Here is a 26949-nt window from a genome sequence, read left to right as displayed (position 1 = left end):
GGACCAGATGTTCCAGTGTTACCTCCATGGGGTTGACGGTGATGGTCAGAGCAGAGTTGTCCCAGTCCGAGTCCGGCTCCTTGACCCCGTCCTCGTCCTCCCGGGTCGTCTCCTGGTGCGTGGCGTGGATCCTGTAGACGCCGATCACCACGATCACCACCAGGGCGGCGATACACACCACGATGACCACGGTGGCGGCGGGAGGTGGAGGACCTGGAGGAGGAACCAGGAGGAGAAGTTTTACCTGATGGTTTAGTCGCAGATAATCAGTGACGTTTTCACAGCGTTTTTATGTCCAACGTTCACATTTACACTCAATAAAAACAGCTTTTTGTGTTTAAATGACTTTAGATTCGTAATAATGTCGGTGACGAATGTAAAAGCGACGTAATTACTTATTTCTGTATGATAAAGATGTGAAATCATGGCAATTCTTTTTTATTTAAATTTAAATGTATTTTATTTTTTTTTTATTTTATTTAGTTATTGTTCATTCCAGATTTTTCCCCAAAAATTTCATAACATCAGATTTATTCTTTAAATGTTTGTTTTTTTGGTTAATTTTTATTTGTCTTATGGTTTTGAGTCAATAAAACAAAAACACCTGAAGCTGATTGATGTTCAAAATATATGGGGTTAGGGACCGTCAAGAAAAAAAAAGAAAATATGATGGAATATCTTTGAAAAACAAACAGGTAAGAAAAAAAATCTATATAAAATAAACATTAATATGCCCAAAAAAATCATTTATAATTACATTTTTTAATTTTAGATTGTATTATCATGTTCTTTCTCTTTATTTCTCTTTGTTCTTGTTCTTATTTTATTTTTATTTATTTTTTATGAAAAATTGCTGTATTTGCTGTGGCTATTGGAAAAAAACTATTTCCGGAAGGAGACCTCCTGAGGATCAATAAAGTTCTACCTTACCTTACCTTACCTTAATATGTTGTGGATTAAATTATGTTTGACTGTTGCCTTCATTTCCATACTTGCTAAAGTTTTAAAATCTTGTCTTCAAACACACTTTAATTCCCTTTCTTTTAACACAGCATGAGACTTGGCAGCTGTTTTTAGTGCCTTTTACTTGTTTTTTTTTTGGTATTGCATTATCTTAGTGTTTCAAACTGTATTTTAGTGATATTTTTGTTTTTTTGTATGAAACGCTGTTGTTTTTAGTTATTTATAAATAAAGTTGAGTTATGAAAGTACTGCGAGGCCATTATGAATTTTCCAGGTGCTTAAATAAAAAGGTGAGCCCGACACAAGAGTTTATATCTTTTTTGTAAACAATCCAGACACTTACATGGCAGTGAACGCTTGAGTTTTCACGACAGATTGATGCAGTTACACTGTCCTAACAGTGGGTGGAGCCAGACACAAATATTCCCTAGTGTTGCTTTAAAGATTTAAAATACTTTTCCTTAATGACTGTATCAAGTGACAATCTTGGTCAATGATCACCTGTCAATGGACTGGATACCTTTCCAGGGGGTCCCTCAAGCTTGTCAAGCTAATGAATGTTAATAAAATATATTATTATTATTACTTTTACCACCAAAATCATTGCTCTTTAATCCTTCTTCGACTCAATCAACTCAGATTTCCAGGATTGACTTCCTTCAACAACCCCGTCCGGGGATTAGAGGATTTTCACAGATTAAAAGATGATTAGAAGATGCTAATGAGGATTTTGTCGTTTTTTTTCTCCTCCTCACCCGACATGTGCGTGTTGAGGGTGTGGATCATGAGCGGGTGGTGGACGGGCCTCATGAACTGGACCTGGGCCGCGGCCATGTGGTTCACGCGCTCGGCCGGCGGCGAGTGGTGAAGAACGCTGACCTGCGGGGGACACGGCAGAGGTCACGGGGTCACGATGGGGTCAGCGAGCGCGAGACGACGACGAACCTCCAGGATGAACTCGTTGCTGGTGTAACGTCCGTTCAGCTCCGAGCAGGTGATCCTGAACTTCCTCTCTCTCAGACCCGAGGGTCGCGAGTTCCTGTAGCGAACCTGCCTCAGCGTCTGCTCGTAGTGAGACATGGAGTCCACCCCTGACACACACACACGCACACACGCACACACACACACACACACACACACACACACACACACACACACACACACACACACACACACACACACACACACACACACACACACACACACACACACACACACACACACACACACACACACACACACACACACACACACACACACACACACACACACACACACACACACACACACACACACACACACACACACACACACACACACACACACACACACACACACACACACACACACACACACACACACACACACACACACACACACACACACACACACACACACACACACACACACACACAGTGTAAATAACTATCCTTATCGATCTTCAAGTATAAAACCTCTTATGAGGAAAAATGTAAATCAAACTTATATAAAAATATGTTAATTTTCGTTAAAAGATATATCATGAATATGATAAAATGAACATAAATAAAGATAAATCACGTGAAATAAATTTCTCAGTTTAAGAAATATAAACCAAACATAGCTACACAAAAAGATTTTTTTGAAGAAGTTCTTTTTAATGCTAGCTAGCTCTGCGTTTGTTCATTAGCTAATGCTATCTATATCTGCGTTTGTTTATTAGCTGTTGCTATCTAGCTCTAATTTGTTCATTAGCTAATGCTAGTTAGCTCTGTTTTTGTTCATTATCTTATGCTATTTAGCTCTGTGTTTGTTCATTAGCTAATGCTAGCTAGCTCTGCGTTTGTTTATAAGCTAATGCTAATTGTTCACATTTACATTCTGAGACATTTGACTATAAATTAAGTAAATAATTGAAACGGTAAAAATATATACAGTAGATGAAAAAATAAAGGAGATAATAAAATAGATCATATGAAAAAAAAGGTACACCAGCGAAACTAAGATCTATAATAAATGAATAAAAACAGAAAAGTAACAAAAAAAACACCCAAAAAAACCCATATATAATATAATTTTTACAAAGAAAACTAAAATAAATATGTCACACGACACAAACGACTCTGGAATTCTCCAGAAAACATTGTGAAAAAAATTATAATTAATTAAAAATACAAGAAATAATAACAAAAATTGTAACTGTATTGTAACAAAAAAGTGATAAACAAACATTTAATAGAAATTAAAAATAAACTTAATTAACAAAAAAAAGAAGTTGTAATTTATTTAAGTTTTATATATAATATAAAAATAAAGTTTTTTTAATGTTAGATTCACATTCGTTCAACAGAAAGTTTTATACAAGACTATATTTGTATTATTTATATGTAATTGTTTGTTGCCACTAATAAATAAATCACTGGCAATATAACTTTTCTGACGATGAATAAGTGCATGTGATGTTTCCACCAACCGTATATAGATATTCCAGACGTGGAGTTGGTGGCGTCCAGGTGTTTCCCCAGCAGAGCGCTGTGATGAACCTCCAGACTCTCCCTCCCGGGCTCCAGCTCGTCTCCGATCACCAGGACGTCGCAGTAGTCCAGGTTGTGCATGAGCTCCATCACTGCGGGTCTGCGGGCTGACATTCCACGTTCACGAGAGTCTCGGCCCGTTTTGACGGGAGGTCGGTTCCTCACCTCCGCCGTACACGTCGCCCTTGGTGACGGTGCTGGTGATGTGGAGCTCCTTGAACGGGGCCACGCCCAGGGCGCCCCGCAGGTCGCCGGCGGGTCGCAGCAGTCGGTTAGACCCGGCGATGGTGATCCTGGGCTCGCTGGGCGGGAGGACCAGGACCACGGCTCGGACGTCGGGGACGGTGAGACACGTGTCTTCGCCGAAGCACCTGAGAAGGAAAGAGTTGAGTTTGAAGTGAATTCCACCCTGGCTGCACTCTCTTCTTCACCTCCCTCGATATCTGAATGTATTTTCTCTTTCCTCCTTTACCTCCTCCTGACGCTCACAATAAATCACTATACCATCAGCAAACATCATCGTCCTTAGAGACTGCTTCGCTTCCACAATAAATGCATTTTTTCTTTCCGTCATTCATTAGTTCAGAGTAAAACAATAAGATATATCCACAACATCTAATAGTATCTTTTTTTTATGACATTCTTACGTGTAGATGTTTTCCAGCCTAAATAATAACAAAAAGGTATTAAATAATGTGTAGTATTCCATATTTACATTGTTTTTAAATATTCATAATTTACTTAAGGATCAAATAATTACATTTAATAATATTTAATCAAATATTTTTGACACATTATTATCATAATTACAGTACGATTACACTTTGTATTGTTTTGTTGCTCAAATACTACGACGGTAATGTGGCAGCTCTTGTAAAAGTTTACTACTACTACGGTGGCTCAGGAGTGACATATTTATAAACTCAAATTTTAAATTTCACAAAATCGAAATTGATTCATGAAATTGTAACTATGTTTCAGAGTTTGTACATTTATTTTGCACTTCCAGGCCACCGTACAGTATAGCTAAAGTATGAGGTTTCCTCCACTCTTTTCTTTACGTCTTAGTAAAAGGAATGAATATTAAAAAAATAAAATAATAACATTTACAAAAATATTTTAAATAATTGAAGTAATAGCAAATTTAAGATCAATAATATAAAATTGACTTAAAAACATTTGATAAAAATACAAATGTTCTAACAAATACTACAACAGGGTCTTGAGTGTTATTTATATTATTTTTTTAAAACTTTTTTCTACGTCTTGGAAAAAGGAATGTATATTAAAAAAAGCACATTAAAACATGTCAAAAATATTACAAACGTGATTGAAAGATCTATAATATATATAAAAACATTTTTTTAATATTAATGTTCTGATATATACTACAGAAGCTGAGATAACAATTATTTACATTTTTAAATAATATTTTTCACCTATTTCTTTATATTTTATTTAAATGACTACATACATTTGGAGACTGAGGTCCTTCGGAGTGTGCAGACCACTATTAAGGACCTTCTATGACTCCGTGGTAGCCTCTGCTATCCACTACGCTGTGGTCTGCTGGGGAGCAGGCAGCACGGACCGGGACAGGAAGAGACTGAACAGGCTGGTCACGAGGGCCGGCTCTGTCCTGGGCCGCTCGCTGGACTCGGTGGAGGAGGTGGGAGAGAGGAGGACACTCTCCAGACTATCCTCCATCAGGGACAACACTCTCCACCCACTGCACCTGACCGTGGAGGAGCTGGCCAGCTCCTTCAGTGGCAGGCTCAGGCACCCCCAGTGTAGGACGGAGCGTTATAGAAGGTCCTTCATCCCAACTGGTGTCAGGATATTTAACTCTCTACTTTAAATAACCTGATGTTAATCCGTAGTGTGTTTTTCTTCTCGTGTGTTTTTCTTTTTTGTTTTTATTTTATTTTATTTTATTTTTATTTTATTTTATTCTATTTTATTTTGTTAATAGTGTTAATTTTCTGATATTGTACATAATTTGTATATTTTTAAGATCGTTTTATTTTATTTTATTATCGCTTTTATTATTTCTTTTTTTCCTTGCACTTTATTTTCAATTGTGCTGCTGTTGTAAAAGTGTGTTTCCCCTCTGGGGATGAATAAACATTTTCTATTCTATTCTATTCTATACAGAAAAAAAGGCACAAAATGAGGTGAAAAATTATTCTATTTTTGAACCAATAGGTAATTTGAGATTTATAATATAAGATTTTTTTTTTAAATAAAATTTTACAGAGTACAATTTGTTTTGATTAAAACCTTTCCCGCTTGGATGCAAAATAATTTTGATTTATTATGTATTGCTTTGAAATTGAACTATATTGAATGTATTTCTGCACATTTCAAGTGTCAGCACCTTAACTCAGTGTAACCTTGAAACGCCTGCTGACGTCTCCAGAGTTTTACTTCAACATCTTAGTGTCGTTCCATTTGTTAAACTCCTCTCAGAAGTGCTTCGTCTTCTCCGTGTCATCAGGCAGCAGCTGACGATCAGAAGCGTGTCGTCGGACGACGAGCCGAGCAAAGCCAAGGCGTGAGACGCAACATTAACCCTCTGATGACGGTCGTTACGGCGACGCCAGGTGAGCTCAGGTGACGCCGCTCGAACGACAGCAAACTCACCACAAACACAACTCATTAATAAACCTTAACCTGATTATGTAAATTCCTCCAGTGTGTGTGTGCAGCTGAGCAAATATTCAAAGCTTTGGCAAGAAAAACTCTGACTCCATTCTACCCTGACCTCGTCGACGGCTGTTAAATAAAGAGAAGCAAAGGCTAAATATCACGGAGGCCGCGCAGAATATGATGATTGAAATGAACAGAAGCTAAAATTCATTTTATTTACTTTTTAAAAGTGGACTTTTGTTGGGATTTCAAAAGAAAAAGTTCACAGAGAGACGTGTTCATGTGGACTAAAGCAGACCTGACAGCAGAGGTCTCTGGACCAAATGAAGCAGACGGACACGACCACCTGCAGACCAGGTGAACTTGAGAGAGGCACTCAGCTGAACTAACAAAGAAGAAGTGTGGCGCGCAGACCCCTGCCAAGCAGCTTCCCACATCGTTCTTTTTTTATACTTACAAAACATGCGGCAGTTTCAGCACTAATACTCATTTTTCAGAGAATGTTTTATAGACACAAGAAGTAACACTGTAGGGGAAACAATCGTGATGCATTCAAGGACATCTCACACATAGGGAAATAAAGGTGTATATAAGTGCCATTAGAATAATGAATGGTTGAATTTGTTTTTTTAATTGTTGTTGTTTTTTTTAGCATATTTTTAAAATAATTCAATTTAATAATTTCTATATAGGTTTTTTTATTTTTAATAATTGAATTAAAAATGGCACTATTTCTTTGTACACATAGAGTTTGATGGACTACATCCAATAATTAACCTTTGTAGTATTTGAAAACAAATCCCTTGACCCAGAAACAACACAAGGGATACCACAAACACATTTGTTTTCAGACCTTCCGGTCACCCTGACCCTGAGATAACGCAAGGGTTAAGAAATACTAGAATTTATTTATATATTTTTTCATAGTGTTTTAATGCAACTTCAAAATGTCGGTATGATATTGCCAACATCTGTATATTTAATTTAAAAGGAATTATTTCTCTGTAAATGTATTGATTTTGAAAATGAACAAATTCAAACTTTCAATGTAGAAATTGTTATTCCATTCTATTAAAAACAATTAAACATGAAAAAAGGAGAAAATTAAAGTTCCAACATTTAAAATATAAATTTAACAGGTTTTTTTTCACCCCAAATTAGACCAGTCAGGAACTTCTGATCTGTATTATAACATTTATAATACAGTCATTTAACCTCCTTTTTAGCATTAGAGATGAGAGTGATAACTTAAAGGGGGCAGCAGGGGGCAGCAGGGAGCAGCAGGGGGCAGCAGGGGGCAGCAGGGGGCAGCAGGGGGCAGCAGGGGGCAGCAGGGGGCAGCAGGGGGCAGCAGGGGGCAGCAGGGGGCAGTAGCGATCTGGAACTTTCTTGCAAAGTAAAAAGAAGAAAAGAAGATGTTGTGTCCACCTCCACCACAGAGAGTGACACATCTTTTATTTAAATGTAATCTGTACATCTTGTTTATTTTCAATGAATTATTATTATTTGAGCCTGAATATGACTTTTTAAAGTTTTTTGTTTTAAAAGCTTTTCTGTTTTATAATTGTTTACAATTTAAACATAAAAAATCATTTATGTTTTGTCTCAAGTCTTTTAATAATACATATTTAGGATATTTAAATATAATCTAAATATATGCAATTAAATGACAACTAAAGCATGTCTGAAAATATACTTTTTAAATACAGATACTATGTTTTTTCCAAACTTTTCTTCCTCATAAGTATCTGAAAAGGTCATCAGGGATGAGCAGGTTTCACAGGTGTACGTGTCTACAGTTAACATTCAGATATAACATTTAAAACCTTTAAAACGAAGATGTCTTCACCACTGATCACGAGAACATCATCTCTCGACACACGAGCTCACGACGTGCTTTCATAAGAGCAGCAGTCAAGCCTCCGCACTCACAGAACGCTGGTGGAGATGTGCAGGCGTCGCAGGCCTGCCGTGGGGAACTGGCGAGAGTTGATGTAGGAGACTTTAGTCATGGCGCTGTTGATGCTGTCCAGATCCTCTCCCTCCAGAACCAGCACCGACTGAGCAGGGTTGAAGTGGAACTGAGAGGGAAAACCCAACAATGTTCATCCTCAGTTAAAGACATGTATTTCAAATATTTTTAAAACATCTTATAAGATACAGGACTAGAATGATGAGCGTTGTGTTTGTTTGTTAGCTGATGCTAGCTAGCATTGATTTACTTCTTTAATTTTATTTGATCTTAAATATTATTTTGAAAGTAATGTTAGATCAAACAAACCATTTTTGTCTTCTTATAACAGATAAAATAAACCCTTATTCAGCAAACCAGAGCTGGCTAGCATTAGCTAATGAACAAACGCAGAGCTAGCTAGCATTAGCCAATGACCAAACGCAGAGCTAGCTAGCATTAGCCAATGAATGAATGCAGCAAAAAAAAGTGTGCTTTGCATTTAACTTAAGTTTATTTTTACAAGTTAAAATCTGTTAAATATTCTTTAAAATCAATAAAAGTAAATTACATACGTAAAATCTAATATCTTTAGTTAAAGACGATAAATATGATTAATTTCATTACTTATTTTGTGAAAACCTTTTTGCTTTTTTAATTCACTTATCCTGATTGAAATAAATAAACGTATTATTAAAATCAATCAATATATATATATATATATATATATATAAAGTTTTACATTATAGTTTCCTTCTTTTTCCTGTGATGTACTTAACTTTAATTTATTTCAAATTTTAGTCCGTTCATTATGATAGAAAATCAATTTAATAAAAATATATTTAAATAATATAGGAATTTCTTTTTCCTTGTCATTTCCTTCCCTTTTTTAAACTTGTATTTGACAATTTCTAACCTAAAATGTTTGGCTGTTTATTTTTTTCATAAATCAATTAAAAAATAATATGCTGTACATAAACAATATTCTGGGTTTAAGACACTAAATGATGAATTTTGTTATTATTTTTAAATTTTTTCTTGTTGTATTTTACTTTTCTTTAATTTAGTCTCTTCTTTATTATGACCGATTAAGAATAAAATACAAATGAAAAGAAATATCCTCAGTTGAACAAACCAAACAAACAACTGGACAAACCTGAACTTGTTACAACAAGTCTTTTGTACCTTTTATCTTTAACTTTATTTAAACTTTCTGTCTGTTAACTATACAAATATAAATGGATATTAAAAAAAAACCCTGAATAATGAGTATTTTGTGTTCCAAAGGTCGCTGCGAAATCATTTTTCAAAGTTCAAACCGAAAGGGCTTAATTCCGTAACGACCATGAACGCACCTTGATGTCTTTAGCCAGGCTTTCAAGGGAGTTAATATCCAGACCTTCTTTGCACGCCTGCAAGCACGAGATAACCTTTTGGGTTTCAATTCGGCCCGGTCGTATTGTCAGACCCGACAGGCTGCCGTGGAAGAACTGCGTGAACCTCGGCGTCTCCACCATCCCACCTGTCCAGGAACAAAAAAATTCAAATGGAAGTTGGAGGTCAAACATTTATTTTAGTACAAGTGGTTATTCTCAGACGCAGATGACGCTTTTAAAACATATTGAACTTCGCTTGCTTTTATCCGAGGGATGAGAAATTGTTGGTTGGATAAACAGAACCTTCAGATGGTCTGGACGAGTCCAGACGCTCACAAATGAGTTCCGGAGATTCATCTGGAACTGTCTTTTCGTGCACTCAAAATTCCAAAAGTGTTCGCACGTGTCCTTCTCCTCATTACGCCGCTGATTCCCGGGTTAAACGAACGACAGAACGAGGGACTCTGAAGGCAATCTCGCTCACTAATGGCCTGCAAAGTTATCAGTTGCAGCTTAGTGAAGCTTAAAGGAGCTTCATTGGGATGTAATAGCTGGCGAACTTGTCCTCCATTCACTCTTCATAATCCTTCCTCCGGGCGGCACTTTTTTCGTGGAAGGAGGCACTAAAGTGGGGGCTGTTCGTCGCCGGGGAGAAAATGAGGATGACAAAAAAAAAGAAAATCAGGCTGGCGATGAAAAGAAAAACATGTACGGCGAAGAGAACCAGGAGCGTTTGAAGTCGCTGGCAAGTGTCGGGAGAGTGACTGGAGTGAGCGGCAGAACCGATTCGCTGCCGTCTCATTCCTGTTAAGTGTTTAAGAAATCAAGTCACAAACAGCAGGACGGTTGTTCGTTTCAACGTGACTGGTTGTCGCTGCCTGCAGGTGACAGGCAGGATTTCTTCTTGTTTTTTTCTACCCACAAGCCTCAGCGAAGAGCACACATCTGACTCACTTCATGTCTTTTTTTAGGTGTTTTTTTTCCTTCATCAAGACGATGTTCAGATGAAAAAGTGAAGCGGCGTTAAATAAGTGCTGGAGACATTTCAGTGGGTTTCTGTCAGGATCTGCTTCATTTCAATGTAGCCGTCATGACTGTCACTGGAGATGTTATGCAATCAAAACAGACGATTTTTCCAGTAGATCTGCCATTCGGTCCCCGCCCACCTTAGGATTCGCCTTCACGGCCTTCTTTCTATGTGGGGATGAATCTCTGGAGCATAATGACGCTTCTCGCTACTGAAGAGAACACCTACAAGCACCAGCATCATCATCATCACCAGCATCTTCATCATGCTTCATTGAAAATGGTTTGATTATAGATGAAAATTGTGTGAATACAGTTGAAAATCGTTTGATTAAAGTTGAAAATCGTTTGATTATAGATGAAAATTGTTTAAATACAGTTGAAAATCGTTTGAATACAGTTGAAAATCCTTTGAATACAGTTGAAAATAGTTTGAATACAGTTGAAAATCCTTTGAATACAGTTGAAAATAGTTTGAATACAGTTGAAAATCGTTTGATTACAGTTGAAAATTGTTTGAATACAGTTGAAAATCTTTTGAATTCAGTTAAAATCGTTCGATTATAGTTGAAAATAGTTTGATTATAGATGAAAATTGGTTGAATATAGTTGAAAATTGTTTAAATACAGTTGAAAATTGTTTGAATACAGTTGATAATTGTTTGTTTACAGTTGAAAATTGTTTGATTACAGTTGAAATTGTTTGTTTACAGTTGAAAATAGTTTTATTACAGTTGTAAATAGTTTGATTACAGTTGAATATGTTTGATTATAGAAGGAAATTGTTTGATAACAGTTGAAAATTGTTTGATAACAGTTGAAAATTGTTCGAATACAGTTGAAAATTGTTTAATTATAGTTGAAAATTGTTTAATTATAGTTGAAAACGATTCGAATACAGTTGAAAATTGTTGGATTACAAATTAAAATAGTTCTACGATTGGACATGTAAGATAAGAAATTGTGTATGATTTTTTTTGCACGATTGTATAAAACTTACAAATAGACAGTTAAGAACAAGATGAGATTGAAATAAATCGGTATTTTTTTTATCCTTCCACAGGAGATCATCCAATATAATCTTTCATTTGCCTGAATTTAAACTACATTTGCAAAAACTACTGAGATTATTTACAGGGTTTCTGTCCATCATAACCAACTGATTCATCACAACTATTTCAATCATGTCAATGATATATTCAAAAAATCAACTGACTTTGTGTATAACAAAAAAGTAACAAGTAACACGAGATTGCCAGCCCCGAATACATCAAAGGTGTTTATTAAAAGATTGAATGAACTTCCTGTATTCTGAAGAAAGTTGTTGAACATTGAAAGAGCTGTTGATTTCAGTGAAATTGTTGGCAAAAGAGCCTGAGACTGACCTTGCCAGCAGGCGCCCACCGTCAACTGAGTGTCCGCCTTTGTCGTGTGGATGGGCCAGTCGTCCGTCACCAGGTACGGTTCGAAGCTCACTCCATCCACAAAGAGAGTTACCGCTGGGAACTCCACATTGATGACGTAATAGTGCCACTCTTTGTCGCAGATCTACAGGAGGAGAGAAAAATAAAACATCGAATTTGAACTGAAAGGAAAATTGTCTACTTCATAGATGTTCAGCCCTTTACTGATGATCCCGTCGGCACATTTCAAATGGCCGTAACTCTTCGAGGGTTTATCCGATCTCAAACTTTTAGATATTACTTTGAACAGAGAATCGGGGTTGTGTATTCAATGGGATAGACCTAAGAATATCTGTAGCACGACCACCCCAAACACACAGGTCAAAGGTCAATACAATAACCCATGAACACAATGAAAAAAACAAGTTCTATCTAAAAGCAGAAAATGATTCTTCCAATAATTCCTATACTACTAATACTATTCCAAAATAGTATGTGCAGGTATAAACATTTTTAAAAATACTAAAAATGAATGCTGAGTGTCCTGAGAGGGAGTGAGACGTGGTAACATTTGATGGGAAAAGAGTGGGGGCCACATTCGACATCTTGCCAAGACAGAGACACTTCAGCAGCTCGACTCTGTGGTGTTTTTTTATTTGACTAATATCTTAATAAAAAGCTTGTGTTACATTTATAAAGTATAATGTTTCCAATAAAACTCTGAATAATACATTTTCTATCCTTGAAGGACCACAAATTGCCCCGAGGCCGCACTTGGAACATACCAGGCTTTTAAATGAAAAAACAAACAAACAAGTAAACCAAGAAAAGTGTTTTTAAATTTAGATAGAAATCTAGTTGGACATAATTGTTTCACATTCTTAATACTATACTAGTTTCTGCCAGAAAGTTTAGGAGACAAAATTCACGTGTTTTCTTATATTTATTATAGAGTTAAACACCCCAAATAATGCTAAATACCCATTTTTATGACAGTTCAACAGCAGTAAAATCACAATAAACAATGTATAACAGAAGCAGTAGACGCCTCAGAATGATGAGTATCAAGAAAATGAGGTGCTGCCCCTTTAAGAAGTAAAACACGCTCCACACGGACGCATCAATAACATGGAGCAACACAACATGAGTATTGAGGGAGAACATGTAGACATATTGAACTATGAATCACTGTAAATCCTCTTGTTTTATTGATCAGTGTTTACAGTGGCAGAAGCTCTCGGTGTGGGGGAGAGAAGGAGAGAAGTGGGTGAGAATATCCTCGGCATTTGTTTATTTTATTTTAGAGATGTATTTTTCATGTGACCTCATTTGACAGAGCTGCTCCTTAAGGCGCTTCCTGATTTACCGCTGTGTGTGTGTGTGTGTGGGTGTGTGTGTGTTTGTGTGTTTCTTTAGAAGTAAAAATATATTTGTCTTATTTCAAGTGGAGAGGGACAGAAACTGAGACGACTCCCGCGAGGGACCCAGATACATACAAGCTTGTTTGTTTGTTTGTTTCAAAGGATTTTTTTATTTTTTTATTTCGACAAAGTCTTTGGATGAAGATTTGGTGACTAAGATAACACAGTGTGGGTCCAGAGCATCAAAGTGTGACAGTCTGAACGTGAATATAGTTTCAAAAGTTTATGCTTTAAATCTTTATTGTTTGTCTGATATCATGACGTTTGTTGAAAAATGTCACTTCATCTATTTCAGTGGATTTTTAGAGTTATTAAAAGCTAGAAATGTCACCGAAGACAGCCTCGAGGTGTTGGAAACAAGTGCATTGTCAGCAAAGTTCTTATAATTCTAAAACTTCCATTTTCAGCTAGAAAGTCTCATAATGTAAAAAGTTCCAAAAATAATTTTAAATGAAAATGCTAACTGGTAGTTTGAAGTTTTATATAGCACACCTTGCTATAATCAAAATTAGCCAAAAAAGAAAATAAACTAAGAACAAAAAAAATGACTATAAAACTGAAATCAGTCAAATTTAAATACTTAAACAATATTCTTCATTGTTTTGGGGTTGCTATATAAGATTAGGAAACACTTTAATACTCGGTGCAGTGATGCTAATAGCACTAACAGGCTAGTAGCATTGATTCTGTACTTGTTACTGCTTTGAGTTCAATTCCTCGTGGTGGTTCTTCCTGCCATAAAAGATGTAACTGTGTGTCAGTACAAAACAACTCATGAATAAAGAAAGATGTTCTAAGGTAATGGTATGTTGTAAGTGTGAGACGAGCTCATACGCTAGCTAGCGAAGGTGTCAAAATATGATGACACTTAATGGTGGAGTTCTTAGTCTCACAACTTAAGTTACCTTTTTTTGTGTGGAGGTTGTATGTTCTCCCCTTGCTTGTATGTGTTTACTCTGGGCACTCCTGTTTCCTCCCACAGCTAAACATTCAGAGCTAGATTTAACACTAAAACCTGAAGAATGTGTTTTTGTTCTTGTCAAGGAGCCCTACAACAGACTGGGGACCTGTCCAGGGTGTCCCCCGCCTCTTGCCCAAGCTGCTGTGACAGGCTAAAGGCCCTAAGACCCCAAAAAGGGAATGGACTGTAAAAAAATGAATAAATCTATAATCCTTGTTTACATTTTCAACTTGTGTCTTTTCACCTCATGAACATTAATTGTGTTCTTTTCCTAATTATTAACATACTTTTTAAATAAAAAAACACTGTGTGTTAGTCTTTTTATTAACACCCATAACCACAGATCAATGTTAACATGACATTGAAGATTTCAACTCCAGCCAAAGGAAGGTTTTAGTGCCTGAAACACAGATAAACAGCAACTAATGTGTTGATTTAAGTGTCTTAAATATATGTTGGACTCTATTGTATTATCAGTGTCTGTTTGTACAAAACTCTCTTTTCATTGAAATATTTACATTAGAAAATGTACTTAAGCCCCGCCCTCTGAAAACTCAGTGTTTCTGGAGAGGAAACATTTTTTACTATAATCATGCCAACTCTGCTGTGATTGGTCGAACATTGAGGTTTGTCACCACGTGACATTAATCCTGTAAGTCTCCACCTCCAGGGAGTTGTTGGATAAACAAAGCGGGGCGTGATTACATCTGGCTGGAGGAGGAGGGAAGCAGTTATTACGTCATCATCGACTCCGCTCTCGTAACCTCTCGTTCGCTCAGATTTCAGACAGGAGAACTTTATAAAGTAATGAGTTGAAAACATGGTCATGATGAGGGACTTACTGCATCTTGGAGAGAAAACTTCCACATTTGAAACATGTGAGTGAGTCAGGAGAGTGGAAATTTCAAAGTAGTTGCCCTTTAAGAAAACTAGTTTTTTATATATATTATATATTATTATATATATATATATTTTCTATATTATTGCATAAAGAACAAAATTCAGTTCAGCCAGTAGTGTGTTCGAGTTCGGAGGATAAAGTAGTTATCAAGAGTTTTTGTTTCACAATGGCCTTTAGTGAAAGATAAAAGTACTTGCATAAAAAAAAAAAAAGCACACAATGAGCCCGGCAGAGAACAAGCATCGCAAAGAAAGTCGAACAAAGGCTGGTAATTGCACTCATGGAGGAATAAGTGAATTTTCTCTGCGCAGTACTATTTTATTGAACTGGGCCATGAATAGATAAAAACTGGACGTCTGCAGCTTTTTAAAACAAATTGGGATAAAAAGAATAAGCCCCTTCGCGGTCAATACAACCGCCAAACAAAAGAACAAATCTTTGTGTAGATCTCCATTGAGGGATGCATTGATCTAACCTCCTCTTCTGGTGCAACACAAACCTGGTGGCGGATGAATTTAAGCTAGTTCTACCTCAACACGACACCTTCATCAGGATTAGCACCAAGTTAGCTTGAACATTGTTTTGAACCGAGCGCCTCATAATAATCCCAATGATTGGTTTGAAGGTGTGAGAGTAGAAGAAGAAAGTCTGTCAATGCTTTATGACATTCCTTCGCTGGGTTCAATCAACGGCAGCATCTCTTTCTATCTGGCAGAGCGAGCCAGCGTTCTTTCATCCCTCTCCCTCCTCCAGCTGAGAATTGAAAAATCAATAGAGCTAAATGGAGTTGCCACGGAAGCCATCGAGTGTCCTTTGAGTGCCGCGGGAACAAGGACAGTGAGAAAGTGTTGTGACACCCTTTAGTCGCCTCCTCAGTCTTCCTGACGCAATCTTTGAAAAACACTCTCCTCTGCCGAGTTTTCTCTTGTTGCTCTTCAGAAAAGAGTTATTCAACAGCATGAAGTCCGGACGAATTAAATAGAGAGGTCACAGAGATAGACGTTATAAAGCTTTAGATGAGCCGCGTTTTTTTTTTTTTTTTTTTAATGTTCTTGCAATCATTTATATTCATTTAAATGCAAATGTTTTGTTGTGGAATTGATCGGTGGAAAAGCAGGAAGCATACCTCTGTCAAGGAACTTATTTCAAAAACAATAAACAACCAAATAAACTTTCAAGTAACCTTTTTTTTACAAACCAAAAAATGTTAATGTTAACAATCCTCCAGTTTAAAATAAAAAAGTTGTTGCAACACACTACATGATTTATCAATGTTTAAAAATACAATTTATGAAGGGAAAATGTAATTTTCCACTGCACATACTGAATAGTCCAGGGGCCATTAGAAATAAGACCTGTTTTTCAATTGACCTACCTGGTAAATCAAAGGTTAAACACATCAATAATTTGCTAGTCTATGAGTAATTGTGCAGACATGCCTGCAGCTATTGTTATTAGAAAATAAGATGCATATTTTTAATTATTCTCTTTTGTGTTACATTTATATACAGTCATATGGTTATATGAATCATGAGGAAATAAATAGAGTGAAAATTCAAACTTGATAATCTGAAAAAAAACAAAAAAACAACAATGAATGAATACAATTCCCTGCTAAACACTAGAACACTAGAAAATGTTTTTACGGCTTAAGTTTGTGGGTGTGGCTGTAGTGAGTGGGCCAGGATGATTTAAGATGAATCTCATACATTACATTTAAATTCCGAATAATAATTAAATAAAACATACGAACCATCCCCCCCCATCCCCACTTACCGAAGGACATTTCACAGCTTAGCATGTTAGCAAACACTGCGGCATTGCTAGCTTAAGTCGTGATATTAACCAGTTGCTAGCTACTATTGTGGAGTACCTGATTGAAATTGAACTTGTAATCTTGGTAAACACCGGTATTCAGTGGTTAAGCCCCTGATGCAAAACTCTAGATTGCTGTAAAAAAATATACAAGTATTGAGTTTAATTAATACTGAAATATACAATTTATGCCATGATTACACCGGGACCTTGAATCAACTTTGAAATAATATAGATAGAATAAATGAAAGGATAAAGCTGTATCTATCAATCAGATTATTATTATTTCATACACTCTTTTAAAACCGCCCAAACACCTGAACGCTAACAAGATGTGCGCAGATCCACGTGTGAGGGGAGAGTAAACCAAATAAACAGTCTGCAGAGCTGCGTCTCAGAGATACCGGTTAAGAAATCTCATTACGACACTCACCGGCCTCGGGGGAGAAGAGATTTGAAGCTTAAAAATAAGAGACAATTTAATATCTGCGGCGACAACAAACGCTCATTTTTGTTTGCAAACGTCTCTCTTTCTGAGAGATATCTTTGTTGAGTCGTACCTGGTGGCTGCTTCACGGCGAAAGAAGGAACAGTGAGGGGTCCTGCTTTAGATGGAGTAAAGACACAAAATGGAGGATAGTCCTGTTGCGAGGACGCCTCCCGAGAGTTTGTCTTAATTATGCAGAATTTTTGAAGTACATTTGAGTACGAGGAGGACGTATGTGCTGCATCCAGAGGGAGCCGGAGATTAAACTCACTCCCACTAATAGTTACAGTGAGTGACTGTGAAGGAGCCCAGGGAGGCGTCAGAACATGAGACAGCACGAGAATCACTGTCCAGGATTTGTGGCTGCTTGTCATCTGTTGTCGCTCTTTGTTGTGGCACCAGTGAAAACTTCTGTTCTGGAAACATATTCTCTCATTAAACTTCAGGAAATCCAAGAGAGAAGTGAGTCTCCAACTTCGCTGTTTTTCACTTCTATTTATTGCTTTTATTTATATTTTTTGGTAAGTGGGTAGTACTTTTATGTCTTATTTTGGACAAAAACGAGCATAATGTCAATTAAGTGAATGGATATTTGCATACTCCAATGCAGTTACAGCGATCTGTCACAGGGGGAGCAGAAACAATGTTTTCAATCTCAGGTACTGCTGCTTTAAGTTTCTTAATAATGTGAAATATATAAAATATAACTAGGTAAAAAATACATGTTGTTGTTTTCATAGCAATAGACGTTCCTCTACAATGCAGTTACACCAATATGACACAGGGGGAAAATAAATATTTTTTAATCTTACCTATTGCTGCTTTATATTCCAAAATGTTTTAATATTTTCAAAATAAGTTTTCATAATGAGTTTAAGTATTCACATATTTTTCGGCGAACAAATAGCAACATGTTTTTGATGGCAACAAAGGTTCAACTACAATGCAGTTACACTGATCTGACACTGGGGGAGCCAGGATCAATGTTCTGTATCTTACGTATTTCGATAAGATGTTTCTTGAAGGAGTCAGTAGATCCATCAAGCACAGAGAGAGAGTAAGATCGTTTCAAAGCTTAGGAGCAACAGCCTGGAAGGATTTCTCTCCTCTGGTCCTGAACTGGGTTCAGGAACCATCAGTAGATTCTGATCCATAGACCTAAGAGACCAAACTGGGGTGTAAGGCTGGATCAGATCAGTGATGTAAGGAGGAGCCTGACCATGAAAATATCAAAGTAAGAACCAGAAATTTAAAATTGATCCTGGAAGAAACTGGCAACCAATGCAGAGGGGTGGGGAAATGTAAGTTCTTCTACTAGAGCAGGTCAGAATTCTCGCTGCAGTTTTCTAATAAATGCAGGCGAAACAGCACCTTCTTGTTTAGACAGGAAAATAAACGAGAAGGCATGGATTATGAGCTGTAAATCGTGTTGTGTCACCATTTTCCTTCATTTTCTTGTGGCCCATTCTGTCATATTCACAACTGATCGTTACATAACATTGTCGATGAACTTTTGTATAACCTTTGAATTAACGATGATACAAATCTATTCTATGCAACACGGCACTGTCACTTGTATCAGAGGTCATCTGCGGTATCTCGTCCTCAGTCTCTTAACAAGTCCGTACTGAAACTTCACCGCAAATTAGCTGAACATTTTTTATTTTTTTATCAAGCGTGACAAATGATGGAGATCGTAGCTGCGGAGGCTATTATCCGCTCACTGGTGTATGTGTGCGAGATCAGACTCTGGCTCTTATCTCCTGCCGTGAGCACATGAAAGTGACGGAAGGACTCACAGTCATCGGAATGAAGAGTCTCTTCAACATCCCCGCACTAGTAATGACTTCACGTGCTTTAGAAGGACCTCAAACAAGCCATGCACTAACTAACCATCACACACACACACACCCCCACACACACACACACACACACACACACACACACACACACACACACACACACACACACACACACACACACACACACACACACACACACACACACACACACACACACACACACACACACACACACACACACACACACACGTACCTGCTCCAGCTTCCAGTGGAACTCCGCGGGTCTGAAGGTGTCGACCAGAGTGAAGTCCCTCCTCAGCAGGAACACCAGACGGCAGTTGTGTACATACAAGGAATAATGATGGCGGTTTGTTTCTGTAAAAAAACAAAAAAAACGACAACAAACATCAACCGCTTTTCTTGAAACTCTTTACCTCGCGCTATCAAGTGCTTTAACTTTGACTCATCCTGCCAGCTCTCTGGAAGTTGGCAGCCATTATTAGCGACTGTCAGACTTCGGTCCTGAATAACGAAATTCAAGCCGATTTGATTCTCTGCATCAAAGAAATCAAAGCCGGTGGGAGATGACGTCCGGCGTGTCACCGACTCACTGACGCCTCTTTGGTGGAAGTTTTATCCACAAACTTTTGTTTGGTGGAGTTGAACAAAAATAACTTTTTCTTCCCCTTTAAGGAAAACATGGACGAGAAGATCAAGAGTGGATTATTCAAGTGTTTATTTCATCTGTGACTGAAAACTGTCCCAGACTTCAAGAGTTTCGCTTCACTGGAGATTTTTGTCCAAAATAAAAATCACTGCAAAACTGTCAAATGTTTAAAAATGAATGTTCAGTTTGGAAAAATATAAAACTATACTACGTTATAAACACAATATGGTATCATTACATGGATAAAACGTATATACAATGTACAAGTACAGTTACATTTCTAACAATTTACTCAAAATATAAAAGTAGTTTAGCTTTCTTCTGTAGGATAAAATGATTATCTCAGTCTAGATGCTTTTATTTAAACATAAAAATAAATTACAAAATAAAAGATGTTGAGACAATAAAATATTTCAGAAGCTGTAATGTGCCCGTAATGCCTAAGGCACACAGAAAGAAAAATACTTAAACATTTACTTTCTGTTGTCTTGATAATTAATGTGTTGAAAGTATTTTATTTTGAAAAAAAAGAGTAGTTTTTACAAAGTAACATAAGCCTGTGAATGTTGAAATGTCAAAAATACAAACATTTAAACTAGAGTGCGTTTGAGAAAGAATCTGGCAAAAGATACGTATCGCAATACAGGGGCAACTATAACAATATATTGCAATACAGTAAGAACAAGTATATATTTGTAGTATTGTCCGAGTACTTGACTCTGGTGTCGCTGAATTTACAGACCACATGACTCTTGACGAAGACATAACTTCTTTCATTTCTTTTAAACCCAAATATGTCCAAACATCATCTCTAAAAGCTGCTGGAGTCGACCGTATCCTCTCATCCACAGTCATTGCAGGGATCTCACAGGATTTGATTGTTTCTTCAGCTACGAAGGACCTCCATCTGGTGGCCGGAAGTTTAATTGCAGCACAAAAATGAACAAATGCCGCATTTAAAAATAATATATTTTAAACATACTTTATTGAACTATAAACCATAAAATAACTTAAAATAAAGATGATTTCAAAACTAAATTAAAAAAAAGGAAATTTTGGGTAAATAAACTGGAGAAACATTTCACGATCCATCGCTGTATCAATATTTAGTGGCACCACTAATTTAAACTACACAATGATATATTAAAACACAAGCCTTATTTGAGACTATCTTGTCACAACGAAAGCAGTCATTGTTTATATATTATTTATTTATTTTTAATCTCATTTCCATCATTTATTGGGAATCTAATAACTCTTGGAAATACACCTGTTTTTTCACCTGCTCTACTTTATTTCATGTCACATAAATCAAGTTTTGACTCGATTCAAACAAACGTTCCCACAACAGAGACAATCTAAAGTAAATGTCTTGTTTTCTTCTCTTCCGCTCTTGTCGTCTGTTACTCGGTGTCGTTAATCCTAAACTCTCTTGACATTTCGTTTCCCGACAAGAAATGGATCTGGTCCTCGACTATCTTGATCTGCCTTCTTTTTTTTCCAACTTTGTGTCAAACTCAATCAGAGTCTACTGAGGAAAGACAAAACAAAAAAAAAGAATGTTTCTTTGACACAATTTTCTAACAAAATGCAGGATAAAAGCAAATTAAATACTAATTTCAACCACTTAACACACTGATAATTGCTCATATTCTATTTTATTTTCACTGATATTATTAATTTTATATGTATAATTAATAATATGTATTTGTTTACTTTTGTCAGAAAGGTTAATAAACTACACAAACCACTTGTAATAATAATAATATGAGCATAAAAATGTATTAAAAACCAACTGTGGCAGCTTTACTGACCTTATATAAAAACAGACGTGAGCTGCTTTGTTTCCACTTATTCTGTGTCTTATTAACAGTTCGGGGAATAAGCAGCCGTGAGGAATTTAAACCATTAATAATCTTGCTAAGCAAGATCAAGAACATATTTCCGGAGCTAATAAGCCATCTGTGAGAAAACTCTGCGTGTGTTCTCTGCAGATGGCCTGAAGAAGAAAATTGGTTTCATAAAAAAACAGGTTTTTATATCATTTAAAGTCCGATACGACGGGAGACAAAGATAACATTGACTCACCAGTCTTATCGGAGTTACACAGTAATGTCTCCTTCTCCGCCCTCAGCCCTGAACTGGCCCCGTGCTTCATCCACGTTGCTATGGTGAACTGATCCGTCAGATTTTGAGGAACCACGTGAGGCGGAACGTTGGCGGCCTGGTGTCCGTCGAAGCGATAGATGAGGTCGCTGTCGCGGCCGCTGTCCGTCAGGAGGGACGCCGTCCAGTTGGTGGAAGGACTCGGGGCGGGAAGAAGGTCCGTGCTTCCCGACGCCGCCCCTGGATCGGCCAAATCATATCAAAATCACGGTCAAATGGCACAAAAACATGCGTCAGAGAGAAGACTTTGAGACGCCACTGTTTTAAATCAGTACTTTTGATCTTTAGAAGCAAACGAAAATGAAACTTTGATACGGAAAAACCAAGACTTGTAACTTTATCCGACTGTAATTTACAACAATGTACATTTATCACTTTTTTAATGATGTGTTCATACATTTTTCTTTTTTATTAATATGCTATCATGCTATCCCATAATGCAACAGCTGCAACTGCAATGAGACAAAAAATGGCAAATAAAATGAAAGTTCATCAAGGAAAACACATTTTTCTAATGATAGGTTTAGGTTTTTATTTACAATTATTTTACTTTTTTTAGTTTTAAATTACCTTTTAATTAATTTTGAAGGAATTAATCTGTTTTTATTTGGGTTGATTTTTTTGTAAGCATTCTCACCATCTTAAACTACACATCCCATAATGCATTTTCCCATCATTTCCGTGGGCAAAAATGCTTTGAAGACTTTAAGTTGAATAACGATTTATTTTAAAGAATGTCTTGTAAGTAAGTAAGTAAGTGATTTGTATTTATAGAGCGCTTTTCCAGACCAGGGTCACAAAGCGCTTAAACAATCAAAACAATACTCAATAAAATATATATTTTAAAGGTCAAGATACAACTGATAACACAACAGGATTTCAAGAAAATCAAGGAAAAGCCTTAACATGTAGCTACATTTAATACAAAATAAACCTTTTTTTTTTTATTAGACGGATACATTTTTAAATGTTACTTATTTTTAGTTCACAAAATATTGCGTTTGGAAGGTAAAGATAAAGGAGCCTCACCACAGAGTTTCTGCAGAGACTTCTCCGAGTACGTTTCTCTGTCGCATCCCTTCCCGATGTGGCTGGTCTGCAGCTCCACCATCACCTTCACGCCCGACAGAGGGTCACCGCACGTCTCCAGGTGCATCTTGGGAAACAGCTGTTTGCTCCCGGTGCCCGGCTCGTAGTCCACACGCTTCTTCCAGTCTATAGAGAATTGAAAAATGGATTTGTTAGTACATGATGAAACATAAATGAGCTTCCCATAATGCACAGCAAAAGTTAAAACTTAAAAAAAGAAATATATGTTTAAGGTTTGTCTAATTTACTGTTTTATTGACTGACATTTTTGAATGATAAATTAATATATATTGAAATATGTTGTTTTTGTTAGGCTTTCTCATCATCTCAAACGACATGTCCCATAATAAACAGCAATTTACACTATTACAAGAAAAATATATTTAAGGTTTATCTAATTTACCGTTTTATTCATTGACATTTTTGACTGATGAATAAATCTATATTGAAATATGTTGTTTTTGTTAGGCTTTCTCATCATCTCAAACGACATGTCCCATAATGCACAGCAACAGTTAAAACTGAATCAGTACAAAAAATGTTCAGGTTTCAATAATTTACATTTTATAATTTAGTTAGTTTAATTTAGTTCTAGTTTAAATTAATGAGTCTATATTGGTTCATGGTTTACATTTCTCAAGCGTTCTCATCATTTTATACTATATGTCCCATAATGCACAGCAACAGATTAGTCTACAACAAGAAATATTATTAAGGTTTATCTTATTTACAATTAATTAACATTTTTACATAATGAATACATGTATTATATATATTGTATCTATATGTAAATATGTTGTTTCTATTAGACTGTATTATCACTTCAAAAACCATGTCCCATAATGCAGAGCAACAGTTAAAACTGTACAAAAATGTTTCATGTTTTCAACATTTACTTCACATAAATTCACAGTTTGAATGAATGAGTCTATACATGTTCATGGTTTACATTTGTAAGCATTCTCATCATTTCATACTAGATTTGATTAGATTAGATAGACTTTATAAATCCCTCTGGAGATCTGCTTCGGAAAATGTCCCATAATGCACAGCAACAGTTGAAACTCTAACAATACAAAATGTTTTAGGCTTCTTTTGAAAACTTAATATTTTGTGTTGATTAACTGATACAGCGTATGTATAGAAATGAATAGACATGCAAATCTAAATTAAATACATCATATTGTAAGTGTTGCCGAGCATTATGGGATGTGAAGTAAACAATAAGTTTAAAGCAAATGTACTAGTACTAGAGAGTTATTCAACATACATCCTTCAGATGAGAGAGACGTTTGTGTGTATAAGTGAGTGTGTGTGTTAGTGTGTGTGTATAAGTGTGTGTGTATAGGTGTGTGTTTATGTATAGGTGTGTGTTTATGTATAGGTGTGTGTGTATGTATAGGTGTGTGTGCAAGTGTGTGTTTACTCATCACTGGTGGATAAATGAATATATTTTCCCTGAGCCTGACTAACAATCATGTGCTTCAAAGTAATTCCTTTTCATCTCTTCCTCCTGCTGTTGCTGCGTCTCCTCCTCTATTCACTTCTCTCTCCTCCTCTCTTCACTTCTCTCTCCTCCTCTCTTTACTTCTTTCTCCTCCACCACTTCTCTCTCCTCCACTCCTCACTTCTCTCTCCTCCACTCCTCACTTCTCCTCTCTTCTCCTCTCCTCCCTTCTCTCTCCTCCTCTCCTCCCTTCTCTCCTCCCTTCTCTCTCCTCCTCTCCTCCGTTCTCTCCTCACTTCTCTCTCCTCCTCTCCTCCCTTCTCTCCTCACTTCTCTCTCCTCCTCTCCTCACTTCTCCTCTCCTCCCTTCTCTCTCCTCCTCTCCTCCTTTCTCTCCTCACTTCTCTCTCCTCCTCTCCTCCCTTCTCTCTCCTCCTCTCCTTCCTTCTCTCTCCTCACTTCTTTCTCCTCCACCACTTCTCTCTCCTCCACTCCTCACTTCTCTCTCCTCCTCTCCTCCCTTCTATCTCCTCCTCTCCTCACTTCTCTCTTCTCCTCTCCTCCACTTCTCTGTCCTCTTCTCCTCACTTCTCTCTCCTCCTCTCCTCACTTCTCTCACCTCCTCTCCTCCACTTCTCTCTCCTCCTCTCCTCACTTCTCTCACCTCCTCTCCTCACTTCTCTCTTCTCCTCTCCTCCACTTCTCTGTCCTCTTCTCCTCACTTCTCTCTCCTCCTCTCCTCACTTCTCTCACCTCCTCTCCTCCCTTCTCTCTCCTCCTCTCCTCACTTCTTTCTCCTCCACCACTTCTCTCTCCTCCCTTCTCTCTCCTCCCTACTCTCCTCACTTCTCTCTCCTCCTCTCCTCCTCCTCTCCTCACTTCTCTCTCCTCCTCCACCACTTCTTCTTTCCTCTGTGACTGTGATGCTGAGGCGCTGACAGACACTGACAGACACTGACAGCAGATCAGCGTCAGAGACAGTTTTTGCAGAAGCCGCTGAAGTAAAAAAAAAACTCCTGTATTTAACTTCCTTCCGACAGATTTTCCAGCGAGACCTTGATTGAAACCAGAGACGTTGTGGCACATTTTTAACGAACGACTCACATTTTAAAAAATCAATAAATGTAACATTCCACGCAGCGGTTATGTTTCCACAGAATCCACCTGCCCATCGCTCACCTTGCCATCCAGGTTTGCAGACGGGCTTGACGTCCACGTGCACCGTGGCGTCCTCCATCGCCCTCTTCTGACCACAGTCGAACGCCGTCACCACGAACTTGTAGCTCTGCTGCTTTTCGTAGCTCAGTCGCTCCGTGTTCCTGATGTTTCCTAAGAAACCAGCAGAAATCTATTAGCAAAGAGTTATTTTTTCAAGGTCAAACTTACATTTCAGTAGTTTAAGGACTCTTTTGTAAATGAAATATAGGGAAATAAAAATGGATTTCTATGAACATATTTGAAAGATCAAAGGTTCTATAGTCAAGAATTGAAGTATTAGTTACTGTTGGAAACACATTTTGGTTCATATACTTGAGTGGAAAGAAGCAGCAGAAGAATTTAAGGTCAAATAAGAACAGAGTTGCAGAGAAAAATATGTGAAATAGAAAAATAGCAAATCTTTTAGCTCATAATAAAGATGTGTTAATAAAAGTTTTTTATTTTAAACTCCCCTGTTGAACGATTTAAAAAAATGTTTTAGTGATTATAGAATTATCGTTTTTATTGATTTATTTTTATTGTTGAGGGTGTGGATTAAAAAATATATAAAAATATCATCATTATGTTTGAATCTCTGGCAAGACTAGACGTTATTCCATCACCAGGAAGTGTTTATCAGTTTGTTTGAATACGTTATTTATGGCTCATTTAATTTAATTGGTGTTTATCGAGCTAATTGACGAACGCCGACAGAGACGGTTGTAAAATGACGCCTGTAATTAAAAAATAATCAGTCATGAAAACTAAGGAGAATCAAACTGGGAATAATAAACTTTACTGTCACATCTGGGGAATAGATTTCACTTCCTGTTGGCGCTCATAAAAACAACTGTTATCTGGAAATTAATGGAGATAATTCAGGTAATTTCTCTTGAAATGTTTTCTTGATTACAGTTCAGTTTAATAAAAATAATAAAGTCAGTAGAACTGCATGACCTACTAAGTAAATGTAGAAGTGAAAACATGAAATAAGGAAATTCATATTTATCTTTTATTTTATTTAAACTCAAGAGGGCCGACTGGGAGGAGATCCCAGTGACATTCAGTGCCATTAGAATAGAGAATTTTTAAATTAAAAAGCATTGAATTATTTC

At 37.0% G+C, this 26949-nt stretch overlaps 1 protein-coding gene across 1 annotated transcript in view; it reads right to left on the bottom strand.

Annotated features, from left to right (window-relative positions):
- The window catches only part of clstn2a (calsyntenin 2a), a 112234-nt gene that overhangs the window by 1708 nt on the left and 83577 nt on the right, over window positions 1-26949 (bottom strand). Inside the window, exons 5-16 of the mRNA XM_087811982.1 lie at window positions 25817-25966; window positions 23131-23316; window positions 22024-22281; window positions 19522-19643; window positions 11864-12026; window positions 9432-9598; window positions 8058-8206; window positions 3642-3847; window positions 3416-3583; window positions 1909-2054; window positions 1719-1842; window positions 23-213 (exon numbers count right to left, since the gene is read on the bottom strand). Coding sequence (XP_087668108.1) covers window positions 23-213; window positions 1719-1842; window positions 1909-2054; window positions 3416-3583; window positions 3642-3847; window positions 8058-8206; window positions 9432-9598; window positions 11864-12026; window positions 19522-19643; window positions 22024-22281; window positions 23131-23316; window positions 25817-25966 — 2030 coding nt within the window. The remainder of the gene's footprint in view (window positions 1-22; window positions 214-1718; window positions 1843-1908; window positions 2055-3415; window positions 3584-3641; window positions 3848-8057; window positions 8207-9431; window positions 9599-11863; window positions 12027-19521; window positions 19644-22023; window positions 22282-23130; window positions 23317-25816; window positions 25967-26949) is intronic.

This window comes from Callionymus lyra, chromosome 16 (assembly GCF_982586985.1).
Source record: "Callionymus lyra chromosome 16, fCalLyr1.hap1.1, whole genome shotgun sequence".
In the NCBI taxonomy this organism is placed as follows: Eukaryota; Metazoa; Chordata; class Actinopteri; order Syngnathiformes; family Callionymidae; genus Callionymus; species Callionymus lyra.
The sequence above is the reverse complement of the archived record's forward strand: the minus strand, read 5'-3'. Positions and strand labels throughout refer to the sequence as shown.